This window comes from Gallinula chloropus (genome assembly GCF_964237585.1).
Source record: "Gallinula chloropus genome assembly, chromosome: 22".
NCBI lineage: Eukaryota > Metazoa > Chordata > Aves > Gruiformes > Rallidae > Gallinula > Gallinula chloropus.
Window position 1 is genome coordinate 6,979,169 of NC_140107.1, and position 14,709 is coordinate 6,993,877.

The 14,709-nt window shown below is 57.7% G+C and overlaps 1 protein-coding gene across 1 annotated transcript in view; it reads right to left on the minus strand.

Moving 5' to 3' along the window:
* The window catches only part of MACF1 (microtubule actin crosslinking factor 1), a gene marked incomplete at its 5' end in the record, with an annotated part of 115,078 nt that overhangs the window by 40,170 nt on the left and 60,199 nt on the right, over nt 1–14,709 (minus strand). Inside the window, 2 exons of the mRNA XM_084274435.1 lie at nt 11,638–13,109; nt 14,027–14,522. Coding sequence (XP_084130561.1) covers nt 11,638–13,109; nt 14,027–14,522 — 1,968 coding nt within the window. The remainder of the gene's footprint in view (nt 1–11,637; nt 13,110–14,026; nt 14,523–14,709) is intronic.

A 14,709-nucleotide genomic window follows, 5' to 3' on the forward strand; every position in this document is an offset into this window, starting at 1 on the left:
GGCGCGGGGATGGTGTGCAGGCACGGGGAGCAGCAGCAGCAGCCGCGTTCGGAGGTTGCTGGGTCTTCTTCTTCCTTCTCCGAGCCCCTCTCGCACTAACTTTCCCGGCGGCCGGTGGCAGGCTGCCGCGGCTCCACGCCGCCGGGCTGCCCGGCCATGGCGGGGGGGGGAGAGGGGATGGGATGGGATGGAGAGAGGGGGAGCGGCGGAGGGCGCGGGGCCGGTCCCCGCAGCGGGGCGGGGGAGGGGACACGCCGGGGGCCGCCCTCCCCTTTTTTTCCCCCCTTCCCCCCCCCCTTTTCCCCGCCGCTCTCGGCCCTTTTGTGCGCGGCTCAGCGGCCGGGCCGGGGCCGGGGGGTTCCGCGTCCCCCCCGCCGGCAGCCCCCGGCCGGCGCGGCGGGATGCATGGCGCGCCGGGGCCGCTGCCTTCCTCCTCCTCCTCCTCCTCCTCCTCTTCCGCCGCCGCCGCTCTCCTTCCCGCCGGCGGAACAAAAGGCCGAGCCGCACAGGCCGCCGCACGCCCCGGCCCCGCCGCCGCCGCTGCTCGCCGCCAGCACCGGGCTCCCGCGGAGCTGCCAGCCCCGGCGGAGGGCGGGGGGAGGCGGGGGCGAGAGGGGCGGGACCGCGGGGCGGAGCGGGGCGGGAGCAGCGGGGCCGCCCCCTCCGCGGGCGCCGAGATCCTTCCCACCCCCCTTCCCGAGACATCCTTCCCCCCCCTCCCTGTTTCCACCGGGTCTGGGATGGGGGAACCGGAGCCCGACCGGGTGCGCGGAAGGGATGGGGAAGAGGGGGGGATGTCTCCGCGACCGGCGGCCCCTTCTCCGCCCCGCCGGGGCCGGCCCCTCCTCCGGGGGGGAGGCGGCAGCCCCCGACAAAGAGCAGCAACGCCCTGGCTCGGCGGCGGCTCCGGCCCCGGTCCCCCCCCACCCCGCCCCCGCGCACCGGCCCCGCCGAGCCGCGCTGCCCCGGCCCTTTGTCCGTGCCCGGCCCAGGGATTTCCCCGACGCTGCGATTTAAGGCGAGCAGCGCGCTGGGAGGGGGGTTGACTTCACACCCCCTCCCCTGGCTCCATCCTTCCTGGGTGCCCCTTCCCCTCACCCCCACACAAAGAACGGAGTTAATAAATCCCCACCCCCCCCAAAAAAAGTCCCAGTTCTGCTTGAATTTTGCTCTCCCCAAGCCGCATCGCTCTGCCAGCTGCCAAATCCCACCCGCAACTCATCCCCACGCTCCTCTCCCCACAGCCAAACTTCACTTGTCCAGCCCCAGCTCCGGGTCAGCACCACGTTCCCCCCATCTCCCACCCCCACTCTCCATCACCCTCTTTTCCCCACCAACCCCTGGGTTTAAGAGCCCGAGGGAACATTTTAAGAGGGCTGCTGAGGGAGCGAGGCAGCCCCGGGTACATGAATCACTGCTGCGAAGTGATGCTGAGGGGAAGTCGCAGACTTGGGGAAGAGAAAACAGGAGGGTTTGCAACAGCCTCCTCGCATCTCCAGGCAACAACCCGCCCCGCAAACCACCCTGCCTGCTACTTCAGGGAGGAATTACAGCATCGGGATAAAAATATGAAGGGCCAGGCAGGTGCTTGAGATATAAAAGCGGGTGCTCAGATAGCACCGACGCCGGGAGACGGTGACCTCGGTCTGCATTTTGCTGTGCTGTAGCTTCCCCACAAGCCCCTCCAGAGGTTGAAGCTGAGGGAAAGATGAAGAACCTGATTTTTGGGGTATGCAGCAGGTGCTGGCTGTCTCTGAAAATAGTGGGGCTTGGGCAAGGTGATGGTAGAGCTGTGGTGGGAGCATGGATTCCTGGTCCCCAAGCCCTCGGACCCTGCATCTCCGGCACCAGCCACACGTGCAGCAGTTCCAGCATCACCCCAAAGGTCTTTTTACCCTTGGAAAAGATGGGGGCAGACCCTCTGTGGATGGGGAGGCCTTGGGGCGGAGAAGGAAAAATGCTGGTCAAACAGTCCAAAGTGCTCAGTGGAGCTGGCTGCACACTGGGAAATGTTTGGAAAACCCTTTTCTTAGCTCCATGATTAAATAGGAGCAAGGAAAAAAGCTCAAGGGAGGTGGGGATGTGGGGTACGAGCAGCTCCTAGAGCCCTTTTGCACAGCACCCAGGGCTATGCCCTCCCAAATGGACGTGGGGGCCCTGTAGCCTCCCCCAGCCCAGGCTGCCATCACCACAAGAGCATCCCAAAGCCCAGATTTTTATACTTGGTGGGGGACTCTGCCCGCGTTATTAATCCAGCGCAGCTGAAACAACAAGAGGAGGAGGGCTGTGCCGTGCCAGCGCTCTGGCAAAGCCGCCCCCGGCTCCCATGCTACCACCTTGGCCAGGAGCTGGCGGGAGCAGAAGCAGGAGCAGGACCGTTACTGCTCCCAGGGCCCCTCCGTGAGGAATCCCAGGCATCCGGGCTGGGGCGCGGAGGCTTTTTGTTCCACTGCGAAGAAGGAACGAGCTCGACGTGGAGCTGCCGTTTCACAGCCAGAAATTCTTTTCCCATTTCCTCACCGAATCACGTGCCAGCAGCAAGCCAAGTCTTCCTCCAACACATTTCCAAACCACCCCCCCCGCCTCCTTTCCCCCCCCTCCCCAAACCATGAGGGAAATATTCGGCAAGTACTAAAGGCAATTAAAAACCTGCTGCGCCCAGCCTGCAGAGCCTGGAGCTCTTCACAGGTTCCCCAAGTCATGGCTTTAAGCCACCAAGTGCCACCCTGGTGATGGGGACAGAGGCCAAAGGGCACTGGGAACTGCAGCATCGGGGCTTTTGCTGGAGCTTTGCACTGGTTAGAGGGAAGGATGTGTAGGTCCTGCCTGAATTTTTGTCCTTTTGGGCGGCTCCAGCACGTGGAGCCCTGCCAGCAGCAAGCGCTGGGACTGAAATGAAGGGCCCTGAGCTCAGCAGAGCGTGGCTCCTCACTTCACAGCTCACGGGACCTGCAGTGTGGTGGCGGCAGGCAGAAGGGACCACCACCAGAACCTCTCACCTGGCTTCTGTTTGGACCCCAAACCTCCTCTCACCTGCGCCGTTACCACACGCATTGGCCAAACCCAACTTGGAGCTCATGGCTGCGGACGATGGGCGCAGGCGCTGGGATGCTTGTACTCCAGGGAGGGGGTCCAAACAGCTCCGTGGAGTGCTGCCACCCACCCCCCAAACCCACCCATGCCACCCCCCTGCCATCCAACAGCTCCATCCTGACGATAAAGACTCTCAGCCCAAACGCTCTGGGAGGTTTTCCCAAGCAGAGCACTGCCCAGACCCGCAGGTTTCAAGCTTTCCTCATATGGCCACCGGCCCCGGAGCGCGGGGACGCGTGCCTTCCCCGGCGCAGGGTGATGTCACCCTGTTTACGACCGCGTTACATCCTGCCCGCCGCCGCTGCCTCTGTTTACATGGGAAAGCGGTATTTGGAAACCAATATATTTTTAGCTTTCTTTTAATGCATCTCAGCAGCTGGAAAGGAGGGACCTGTGTTAACACGGCGAGCGAGAGAGCTCAGAGACAGCTCAGCATCTCTGCTGGACGCAGCAGTGGAGAGCCCAGGCTCCAGCCAAGGGTCTCCACCACCATCAAAGCTCCCTCGCCTTCACCTGGGTGCCCTCCTGCCCTGGGCAATGCAGCACCCGCTCACCAGCCTGGCTGAGGCTGGATGCAGGACACCTCCTGCCTTTGCACCACAAGCTCCACAAGTTTCACTGCATCCAGCTCCATGTGGGTCACACAAGGGACCGCTGGGCTGGGACATGGCATCGCATCCAAGCAAGGCAGAGGGGATAAACACCCAGAGCCTCCAGCGCAGCGGAGGAACTGGGGTGGGTTTCAGCCTCCTCCAGGCACCAAAGCACAAAGCCAACTCACACCCCCCCAAAATCTGCCTTGGAAACCGCTTTTCAGGTTTCGCTGGGATTCTTTTACTGGAGGATCTGTGGGTTTTTAAAGCCTTTTGCTGTGTTTGTCAGGAGGGCTGAGGGAGTTTTCTCTCTCTCTCTCTCTCCCTTTCAGTGCCGTAGCTCTCCTAAACTCGCTTCTCTTGCCAGTTCTTTGCCATTTGGGTGCCGCGTGGGCAAGCCGAGCTCCCAACCTGTGCCGGGGGCTAATCCCATCGCACTGGGCCCCCTGATCCCCTCGCCTTACAGCCAACTTCAAACAGATTCCCTCTTCCTCAAACTGACCCCTCAAACACAATCCCTTACTTCCAAGGCCATGGCTGCTCATGGCACAGGGAGCCAAGCGCACCCTTCGAGCACCCATTTGCAACCTGGAGCCCATCAATCCAGGATGGAAACCTTGGTTGGCTCCACGGAGGTTTGCACAGCCCCTGGAGAAGTTTCCAAGAGGTTAAAACCCCCAAATTCACAGAGCTTGCAGGTTGGATGAGTGGATGCAGGAAGTGCTGCATTTTGGGGTGGGTATTTTTAATTGATTTGATTTTTCCAAGGGTGCAGGAGCTGCACCATAGTGCTGTCCCTGCAAGGCAGCCAATATCCATGATGGCATAAATAATTCTCCTGACTAAAGCCACTCTGGAGCCCCTGTTGGGACAGCAGTGCTTGGGCATTGACCCACACCATGGCATTTGGAACCGCCTCAGAGCCTGGAGCTACCCTGGGATGTGTCCGGATGTCTGGAGCATCCCAAAAAAGCCTTGCAGCAACCCAGGCTGGGCCCACCAATGAAGGGTTGAGCCACACGCCAGGGCCATGGGTCCCAACAGCCAGAGGTTTGGTGCAAACCTGCTGAAACGCCCATTTTTGTCCTCAGCTGCCCAGTTTTCCTGGAAATTCCTGCCTCTGGCTGCCAGGCTTCACTCTGGTGCTGCAGCAGGATGGATGAAGCTCCCTGAGCTCTCTGGCCATCCTGGCTCCATGCTGCCAGTGCCCGTGGCAGGGTGCTGCCAACTCGTGGTCTGTGCCCAGGCAAAGGCACTCCATAGGTGCTCCTTGTCTGGTGTCAGAGCCAGCAGGGAGGGCAGGGAGAGGTGAGGGATGGGGGGATTAATAATCCGCTCTTGCAGACTCTCTGGGAGGTGAGGTATGAGCGTTACCATCACCCAGAGAACCCTCTGGACCGGAGACATTTCACACAGCTCCTCTGGCAGAAGAACTGGCAATTGTTCTTGAAAGGCTGCAGTGACTAATCCAAGCCCCAGCTCCTCACCAGAGAACCAACCCCACAGTCTGCTCCAGACCCAGGGCTACCGGCCGCTCCCTTCCCCAGAGAAGGATGCTTGAGCACCTCGAGCAATGGGAAAGTCCTGTATCAGCTCCACTGGCACTTCCCCAGGGATCCCCCTCTGTGGCCGTGCCCCGCTGGGACCACGCTGTTCCCCTCAGAGAACAAGCTTCCCATCCCTTCCTCCCTCGGATCCTCAGCTCTCCCAATCTTATGCAAAGCTGGTATTTTTAGCTTCTCCTGGAAACACTGTGAAGTGTCACCCCCACCGGCTGCGCGCTCCAGCGAGGGGACGTTCCTGCAGCCACCTCCTTCAGCTGAGACCCAGCAGGGTCACCAAAGCATCTCCAAGGGGGTGGCCTTAGAGCGGGGAGATGAGCCTGGCTCCTGAGTGGGATCATTTGATCACAGCCCAAGGGAGATGGAGGGGGAAGAAGGGAAAGGAAAAAGGCTGTGCTATGATTTGGTGGGTCTTGGCAGCTCCTGGTGTAATTTGCTCTTCTCAGTTGCTGGGGCTCTGGGGAGGGGCTGTGTCCCTCTCTGCCTGCCCGCTGAGATGTCAAGGTCAAAACCCATCCGTGGTGTGCTGACAAGCAACGTCTATTTACAAGGACACCCCCCCACACATCACCAGGTCACAAGTGCAGTGACCCCCTGCCCAAGGCTTCGCAGCTCTGTGACACCCCAGCAACACCCCCAGCACCCAGCCCAGCCTGCGCTTATCAACCCCCCCTATTTATCACCCCAAGGGGAGATGGTGCCTTTAAGGCAGCCCAGCAGCTGTCAGGAGGCATTTCTGCGTGTGTTGCTGATGCTCAAAATACTAACCAGAGATACTTTAAGTAGGTCTGGACAGCGTTCAGCGAGAAGACACCATGGAGCAGCCTGTCCCTGCTCCCAGCCCCGTCCCACCCAGCTGCTCCCACCGGACGACTGTCGGGAGCCACACACATTCCTCTGGGCACAGAAGGGTTAAAAATACCCTCGCCAGGCTGGGGCACAGCAAGTGGCAGTGTCCCCCTCCCTGCCCCATCCCAAAAAACCCAGCTCCCCTCTTGCCCTGCCAGCGATGCACCCCCAGCTGCAGGGTCTTTGGCTACACCATGGGGTGCAGCGTTACCAAAAAAGCCTCCCGGGGGCCCGGGTTGGGTGTTGGGCATCGCTGGGTACCCATGAGCAGCAGCTGACATGTGAGGCAATGAGGGCTCTGAGGGCTTTGGGGTGAACGCTGCCCACACGAGCGCACGGATGTGAACCCCACTCTCCCGAGGTGCGATGCTGGGTTTCCATGGGATCCCCATTCTCGATCCTGGATTTCCTCTGCCCATCCCCAGACTGGTGGCAGGAGCAGAGCTGCCCATCCTGGAGATAAATCCACAGACTCAGAGAATCCCTCGGGTTGGGAAGGACCTGTAAGCCCCTCAAACACATGTATCCCAAAAGAGGATCACAAGATGCCACTTGTGCCATCAGGGTCTGTGTTTGCCCCGGCCCCCCAAGGTGCATGAGCATAAATGGGATAAACTTTGGGTCAGAGACACCCCCCTCCATCCTCCTGTAAAATCACCACCGTGAAATGCCACAAGGCGCTGAGCAGCCCAGTCCCCATCCTGTCTCTCCCCCAGCAACGGCAACAGCTCATGTGGTGGATGCAATGCCCACAAGCCCCTCATAATCTCAAAGGCCACCTCCCAAAAAGCAGCATCCTCAGGCAGCGACACTGGGGAGAAATCCAGAGGTGACAGCGACAGCAGCGTCGAGTCAGCTCCCCAGTTTGGGGGGAATTGAGTCAGAAACAGAGTGTCAAAGCGAGCCCCCTGCAAAGGGTGGGGCAGCAGCAAGGAGGGCACAGAGCTGGCTAATGGCTCCTTTCACTTGGGGTGGAGCGGGGAGGACCGAGAGCAGGATTAGGCTGAGCAGCAGCCAACGGGCAAGATGAGTGATGCTGTTTTGGGGCTTCGCTCACTGCACCCCCCACCCCTCCTGGGAGGTGTTGCCTATTTTTAATTAAGGAAACAAAGAGGGTGCTGGAGGCACAAGGGCTCCACAGATGCCCTGACTGCTCTAAAATAAAATGGGAGTCCCTCCCTTCCCCACCCCCCATCCTCCCCAGCACCGCTGGTCTCAGGCAGCCTCTCCAAAAGATCCCCAGTGGGAGGAGAGGCAGGAAGCCTGAAATCCCATCTCATCCCTCCACTCCCTGCTCCGGCAAAGCATCACCCGTAGGGTTGGACGCGGTGGGTCCCTCGCTGCCTGCCGCAGACCCCCCCCCCCCCCGCCTCCCCACTCCGGCTGGGGCAAGGGTGGGGTTTAATTAACACTGGGAGGCCAGATCCCGGGTAAGCGGCACGGCTGTGCCAGCTGCGGCAGGTCCCGGCTCGCCGGCATTCCTCCACCGTGCCCCAACGCCGCCAGCAGCCGTGGGGCCAAGCGCAGCTGCGGGGACGGCCGGGGCTGCCGGTGCGGTGCTGGGAGGGGCACAGCGAGTTGCTGGAGGTCCAGCCACACACACGGAGGTGTCACCTTCACCTGCGCCAGATGGGAGGTGACAGCGACTGTTTGGTTGTGTCACTTGAGGGTTTTTATCTCCCCTTGGGTCAAGTTCTCCAGAGTTTTGCCAAAATCTCTCCTGGCTGCTGAGTAGGCGGCCCCGTTCCTGCTCTTGTCTTCATCACAGGGATGAAGGCATCACCAGAAAACCACAGCCACGCCAGCAGTATACAGCTGGGGAGGTAAGGGCATCCCTCCACCGCTGAGCATTGCTCTGGACTGCAGTGAGCCTCAAACTCTCTGCCAGCACCTCTGCCCCGTGCTGAGCATTACACTCTGCTCCCTACACGGGATGTGGCAACAGAACGACTTTGTCCAAAACCAACGTGGGGACTCAAAGAGAGTCCCAGCTCCAACCTGCTGGCACTCAGCCCCAGCCAGGCTTTCAAACCCAAGCCCAAATCCCTGTACAGAAGATAAAACCCAGCCTTGAGCTCGCCCAAACCAGGGGGATGAGCCACGCGCTGGGGTGGATGCCTTCCCAAACCCACCCAGATCGGGCACCTCCAGCTCTCCACGGACGCAGCCGACGGATGCTCCTGGCTGAGCCCACGCCTGGGGCTTCCTGGCACAAGGCAAACCTTCACCTCTGCTTTTGGGGTGCACGGAGGAGGATCAGCCCCTTGATTGAGTGGCATGAAGCTCTGCCTGAAGAACCACATTACCAGCCCTGTCTTTCAGGAGGGAAGGTTGTAACCTGGGGTCTTCTAGCTCAGCAGTTGGTGATGCTGAGGAGCATGGCGATGCAGAAACCCCCCCCAAAGCCTTGGTGTGCCCCTTCACCTCTCATCCGTGCCTGGGGAATCGCTTCCCTGGGGAATCCTGCTGTTTGCTAAACTGAATCAACAGAGCTGTTCTGTTGAGTAACATTTCGCCTGTTGCTCATTTGACTCCAGTCATTAAAATTTAATATTAGTGTAAGCTTTGAGAAACCTGAGCTGACAGCAGGGAGCGGGGGAAGAAATGCCCCAGCCTGAAAGCTCTGGTGAGGAGCTCTGGCTGGCGGCTGGCGCTTGTCCTTGAGCTGAAGAAGCCCGACTCAGCGGTGTGATGCTTGTGGAGACACCGCACAGAGGGGCTTTCCAGAGAGGCAGCAGTGGAAAGATGGTCAGCTTGGGTTAGACTCACACTAGGGACCAGGAGTTAATGGGGGAAGCTCCTCAGGTCTGACAGCTCGACATTGCCAAGCCCCCTGCTCCTCCTGTGCAGTACCTGAAGCGGTCCACAGGCTCTGAGCCATGGAAACGTCTTTCAGCCATGCAGATCTCCCACAAACCAGGGGCTGAAAGGACTTTAAGTCTCTTCCAGATGGTTTCTTACAACCTTCTCTCTACGTGGTGTTCAGAGTCAGTCCCCACCAAACCTTCCCCCAGGCCCTGAAGGCCAGGTCCAGCCAGCATCGCTGTCCCAGCTGTTGATGACCATGGGAACCGGCGTGGGCTCAGCGCCTTGGCACAGCCATCCCCACTGTCATACCCCCCTGGCTGAACCGAAACACCTCCTGCAAACAAAGCTTCCCCCTGCCCCGAGCAAGAGCCAGCAGCTGCTTCCCAGCCTCCCACCTCTCAGAAACCCAGCTGGGAGAGGGTTCCTCCCTCCTGTCATAGGGATTAGTCCCTCCATGACCTGGGAAAGGGGCTGGGGTGGGGGGGACAGGAAACGCAGGGGTGGCCGTTCTCCCAAAGTTCAGGGTTTGTTGTAGTTTGTGGCCTTTTGGGGCGAGTTTGAGGGGTGTTTGCAGGCAGGAAAAGAAAAATCCATGGGAAGCTTCAAGTTATTAGCTGCTTCCCATGTCATCTGTTCAGGGCCTCCATCAGAGCCCTTAATATATCTTCTTTATTAAAATCTGGACACAATGAGCCCAGAAGTGCCCACCTTTGTCAGGGCTGCGCTGGCAACTCGCCTGGAGCCCTGGGGCCATGCCTAATTTGCATCTCATTTACACAGATGTTCATTAAAATTAATGCCTTAAGACATAATATCTGCCTGCATCAGAGCCTTCTGGACAGACGGACCGCGACCGCTCCTGGAGAGCCCCATCCTCCTTCTCCTCCTCCTCACACTCAGCTGCAGCATCCCCACGTCGCCCCGGGGAGCTGCCGCTGGTCCGTCCCCCCCGGATACGCCGTGCACGCATCCTGTCTGCCATCCAAGGAGGGAGACAGTTGTGGTATTGTCTGAGGCACTGAGAAATAAAAGCTGGGTGCCACCAAGAAAAGCCCCCCCTCTCCTCCCCGTGCTCCCCACTTCCCCATCCAGCCCCGGCCAGACCTCTCCTCCCCTCTCCCTCCTGCAGGAGCAGCAGACAGACAGCTCCTGCCCATTCCACATCAGCACCTGGGACTGTGTTTGCCCTTTAGAGGAGCACACAGAGAGGTTTCTCATGCAAAAACACCTGCTCTCTGGATGTGCTGGGTGTGGGAGGAACTGCGCTACACAACTGCCATCACCCTGTCCCCCCCTTCTTGCTTCCTCCCCAGTTTATTCCCAGCCATTACCTGGTGAAGCCCCACCATCACCTCCACAACCTTCACCTTCCCATGGACAAAGACCCATCGGCACGATGTGACCCAGGCAGGACTCTGGGTGAGGACTCACCACCTCCCAAAACACCTTTGGCTCACGCAGCCCAGACCACTGTTGGCTTCAAGGGCCATCCTCAAGGTCACCAAGACACAGACCACGACAGGTTGAGCTGTGCCCATCAGCTCTGCTCACCAGCCCAGCCAACCAAGCCATCCGCACACTGATGGCATCACTTCTAATGACCTGTTCAGCCAGGAATAATCCCTTTCAAGGACAGTTCCCCTGGTTTTTAAGGACTAGAAACTCCTCCCTGGATATATTTGTTCCGAGCAACCATGGGGGATCTTCAAGGACTTAAATCCTCCCCACCACCAGAAGCTCAGCACAGAAGACACCCCAACACAAGAGCCAGCAAGTTGGGGTTTGCCCCGTTAACACCTCCAAGCTTTTATTTGGGGGTAACCAATCCCCAAAACAGAAGTACCTTCCCCAGGTGAAGGTTTCCTGGAGCTATTAAGTGGTGGAACCGGGATCAATTAGCCGTGAGATGAAAAGTAAATGGCTGTAAAAACGCCTCCCCCCTCCCAGCCCCCGTTTAGCATCAGGAAACGAGCAGCCAGATGTAAATCAACCCAATCAGCAGCTCTGGAGCACATCGCTAATAGAAGTTTCCCAGCGAGAGAATTTCTAAGTGGCATTAAGATAATTAATGTGGCGTAACAGCACGACCGACGCCGTGACACCCTACAGATACAGGGGAAGGAATCCAACCTCCGGCAGCGGTCCATGCCAAGCCTCAGGGGTCTCTCCCAGGTCTTTGCTGAATGAGGGAACACAGCAAACCTCTGCTTGGGTTTTATTCCCTGTGGGATTTTTTTTTATTCCCCAACTTCATCTCTCTGTGGTTTTATTTGTGTCTGTGAACCCCCAAATCGATGTCTGGATGTGCTGGATGAAGTGAATGGCAAGTGGGAATGGTGGGTCAGGTAGGATGAGCTGATCTGGACAAAGCTCTTGGATGACATTAACTGAGTTTCATGGGTTCAAACCCATCCCTCCTTCCCCCCAAAATCCTAAACGCCAACTGCCTCAGCACACCAGGTTCTGGCACCCCAACACTGCACATCCCAAGGAGAGCAGGGAAAAGGTTTTCCTCCTCCCAATCACAAAATCTTTCCACACCATTTCACTACCAGGCCCAGCAGTTGCCCTTATCTCCTCCAGAGCAAAGACACTTGACTACACCAAAACCACTGACCAACCAAGCTGCGACAGCTTGAACACCAGAGGTCCTACCCAGAAGACCACAACACTAGACAGACCTTCAAACGCACCGAATACCACTTAAGAAACGTTATGGCATAAAGACTTACCTTGAAGTCTGCCAGCTGCTGGTTGATGGTCTCCACCTCTGTCCCCACCACCCACTGCAAGGCTTCGTTCTCCTCCGCCGCGGCCGTCATGTGGGTCAGCTCCTTCAGCCTGCTGTAGAAGTCCTCCACACGGGACAGCGTGGTTTCGACCTGCTCCTGCCGGTTCCTGCCTCTCTCTGTCAGCTTGCCACACTGTTTGTTCAGGGTCTCCAACTCACGTTTGAGCCCTAACAAATCAGGGCTCCCTTCGTCCTCCAGCATCTTCTTGCACTCACTTTCTGAAGCTTCAATGTCAGATTTCAGCCCGTGGAGTTTGCCCAGGAAGGTGCGGACGTCCTCTGCTTGGGACTGAAGGCTGTCAGAGTCTCTCCCGATGGGGCCCATGCTGTCCAGCTCATCATCAAGATCAGCCAGCTGAGAGAACATCTCCCTCACCCGATTACTGAACTGGCCAATCCCTTCAAGCTTGTTTTCCATGAGCGTACAGCAGTCGTTCACCTTCTGCTTCACGGTGTTGAAGTCCTGCTGAGCTACCTCAGCTTGGCTTAAGAGTTGGGAACAGTCAGACCCATCTGGGGCATCTTCCACTAGACCTCGTGTGAAGTTTTTCAGGTAATCCACTTGTGGTTCCAAGGCTTGCAGCACCTCCTGCTGTGCCCTGAGCTTCTCCAGATTCTTGTTGCTGCAGGCTTGTGGCCCTAGAGCATCGTAGATCTCCAGCTGGTGCTTTGCCCCTTCCACCTTCTTCTCGATGTTCTTGAAGCTCTCTTGAAACTCCTTGAGTCTCTGTGACATTTCTTCAATGGAGCCAGTCTTGGCTTGCAGCTCTTCTGTGATGGCATCCATCTTCTGATTGATGCCAGCCTTCTCATCCCGAATGTCATCCTCGTCCGTCTGAGAAGCGTCAATCAGGATGTCAGCGGCGCTGTTCAGCATCTCCAGCAAGGAGCGGCGCTTCTCCACGTCGCTCAGCATAGCCTTTGATCTCAGCAGAGTTGCTTCCAGCTGCACTGGGTCCAGAGTTACTTCCAGCTCTGACATCCTCGCCTTGCAGTCCTCCACCCAAGGCAGGAGGTCCTCCGTGTGCCGTTGGTACTTCTGAGCTTTCTGCAAACAGTCCTTGAGCTTCGAGTGTCTGTCAGCAGCCTGCTTACTGAGCTCTTCCCAGTGGGTTTTGAGGCTGACCAACTGGTTTTGCAGAGTGGTCTTCTCCTCCCCAGGCTGGACCGAAAGCAGCAAAGCTTCTCCCTCGGCGACAATCATCTCGTAGGAGCCACTGTGTTGGTTGAGGCTCTTCTGGAATTCCTCTTGTTCCTGAATTTGGCTCTGTAGCCTCTCCAGTTTAGCAGAAATAGGTTGGCTCTGAGCTTGCTGGCACAGTTTGTCATCTAGCCAGGTCCTGAGTTCATCAAACATATGCTGGAACTGCTGGGAGCTTGCAAGCGCCGTCTGCAGTCGGTTCATCCGGTCGCCTGGAATGGAAACCAGATTAGAACGCCACAATTAAGCCCAAATCAAATAAGCAAAGTGCAATTATTTAAAATCATCTCAGATGCACCAACTGTGGTTTGATTAACAGGAAGGAGGTCTCCATTGCATCACCAGCCTTCTCGCTCGCTGATTCATGAATTTCCTAAGTAGCAACAGGCATCGGTAACGCAGTAGGCTCAGCTCTCCTGACCAGTCCCTAAATGTGACCTCTTAGAAGCCAGAGGAGGCATCCCAAGGTCAGAGGGGGGCCACTGGGTCTTCTCTGTGTCCCATTCTGAATTTAATAGCCTCTTCTTATAGTATTTCCCCCCAAGCACAGCACAGGCCATGCTGCTCTGCAAGACAGGTGGGCTTGTCCAAGAGCCATGTCAGTGGGACTGAATGTACCTAAAGGGGACCTACAGGAAAGCTGGGGAAGAACCATTCCCAAGGGCATGGAGTGATAGGATGAGGGGCAATGGTTTTAAACTAGAGCAGGGCAGGTTTAGATTAGATGTTAGGAAGAAGTTCCTCACTCTCAGGATAGTAGGGCACAGGGTGCCCAGAGAGGTGGTGGAAGTCCCATCCCTGGAGACATTCAAGGTCAGGCTTGATGAGGCTCTGAGCCACCTGATCTGGTGAAGATGTCCCTGCTGACTGCAGGGGGTGGGATAAGATGGGCTTTGAAGGTCCCTTCCAACCCAACACATCTTATGAGTCTATGCCTTCTCACCCTCCAGGCTCAGGTATGCCTGGGGTGTGAAGTCTCCTGTGCTTGGTCCTACATACAGCACCCAGGAAGCACCCTAAAACAACCGGTAAGTGATGCTTCCCCCATTATTCTCAGAAACACAGTGGTGGGAGAGCCCTTTGGCAAGAAGCAGGAGTGGAGTTCAACATCCCAACTCCTCTGTCTCACCTGCCAGGTCTTCCAGCCCTTTGAGAGGAAGCGCCACCGTCTCCAGACGTTTCCTCAGCTCGTCTTTGAGATACTGCTCCCCAATCAGGACAGAGAGGTCATCACAGAGGGTCTGTGCCTCTGCGATCTCCTCTTCTAGCTGCTCCAGGTCGGAGCGGATCTCACTGGTTTCCTCCAGCTGCTGTTTCACGGCGTCGGGCTGCGTGCTGATGGCAGGCTGGCTGCTCAGGCGCTGCCCAACCGCCTTCACCTTCTCAGAGAGGCCCTGGAGGAGCTCCTGGTACTGGGTGCTTTTCACTATGGCTTGGTCAATTTGGTTGGAGCGGGAGTTGAGGCGTTCTGTTAGCTCAGACCATTTCTCATTGACCCCTTGGAGCTCCTCCCGCACCTCGTCGGTGGATGGAGAAACATCTCCGGGGCCAGTCAAGATACTCTGAGCTGCCTGGTTGAGCTGCTCATGCTGTTGTCTACGAGCTTCAAATTCCTTCAGCATAAACTGGAACAGAAATAACATGAAGATGTTTGCATTAAACTGACAGCTCTGAGTACACACAGTCAAAACAAACCAGACCTCAGGGGCTTCATCCAGCCCAGAGGATCTGTAGGAACGAGCCCTGGGGTGGGACAGCGATTCATTGTGACCTTCCAACTTAGAAAGCTGGGAGAGGTCTGTGACTCCAGGT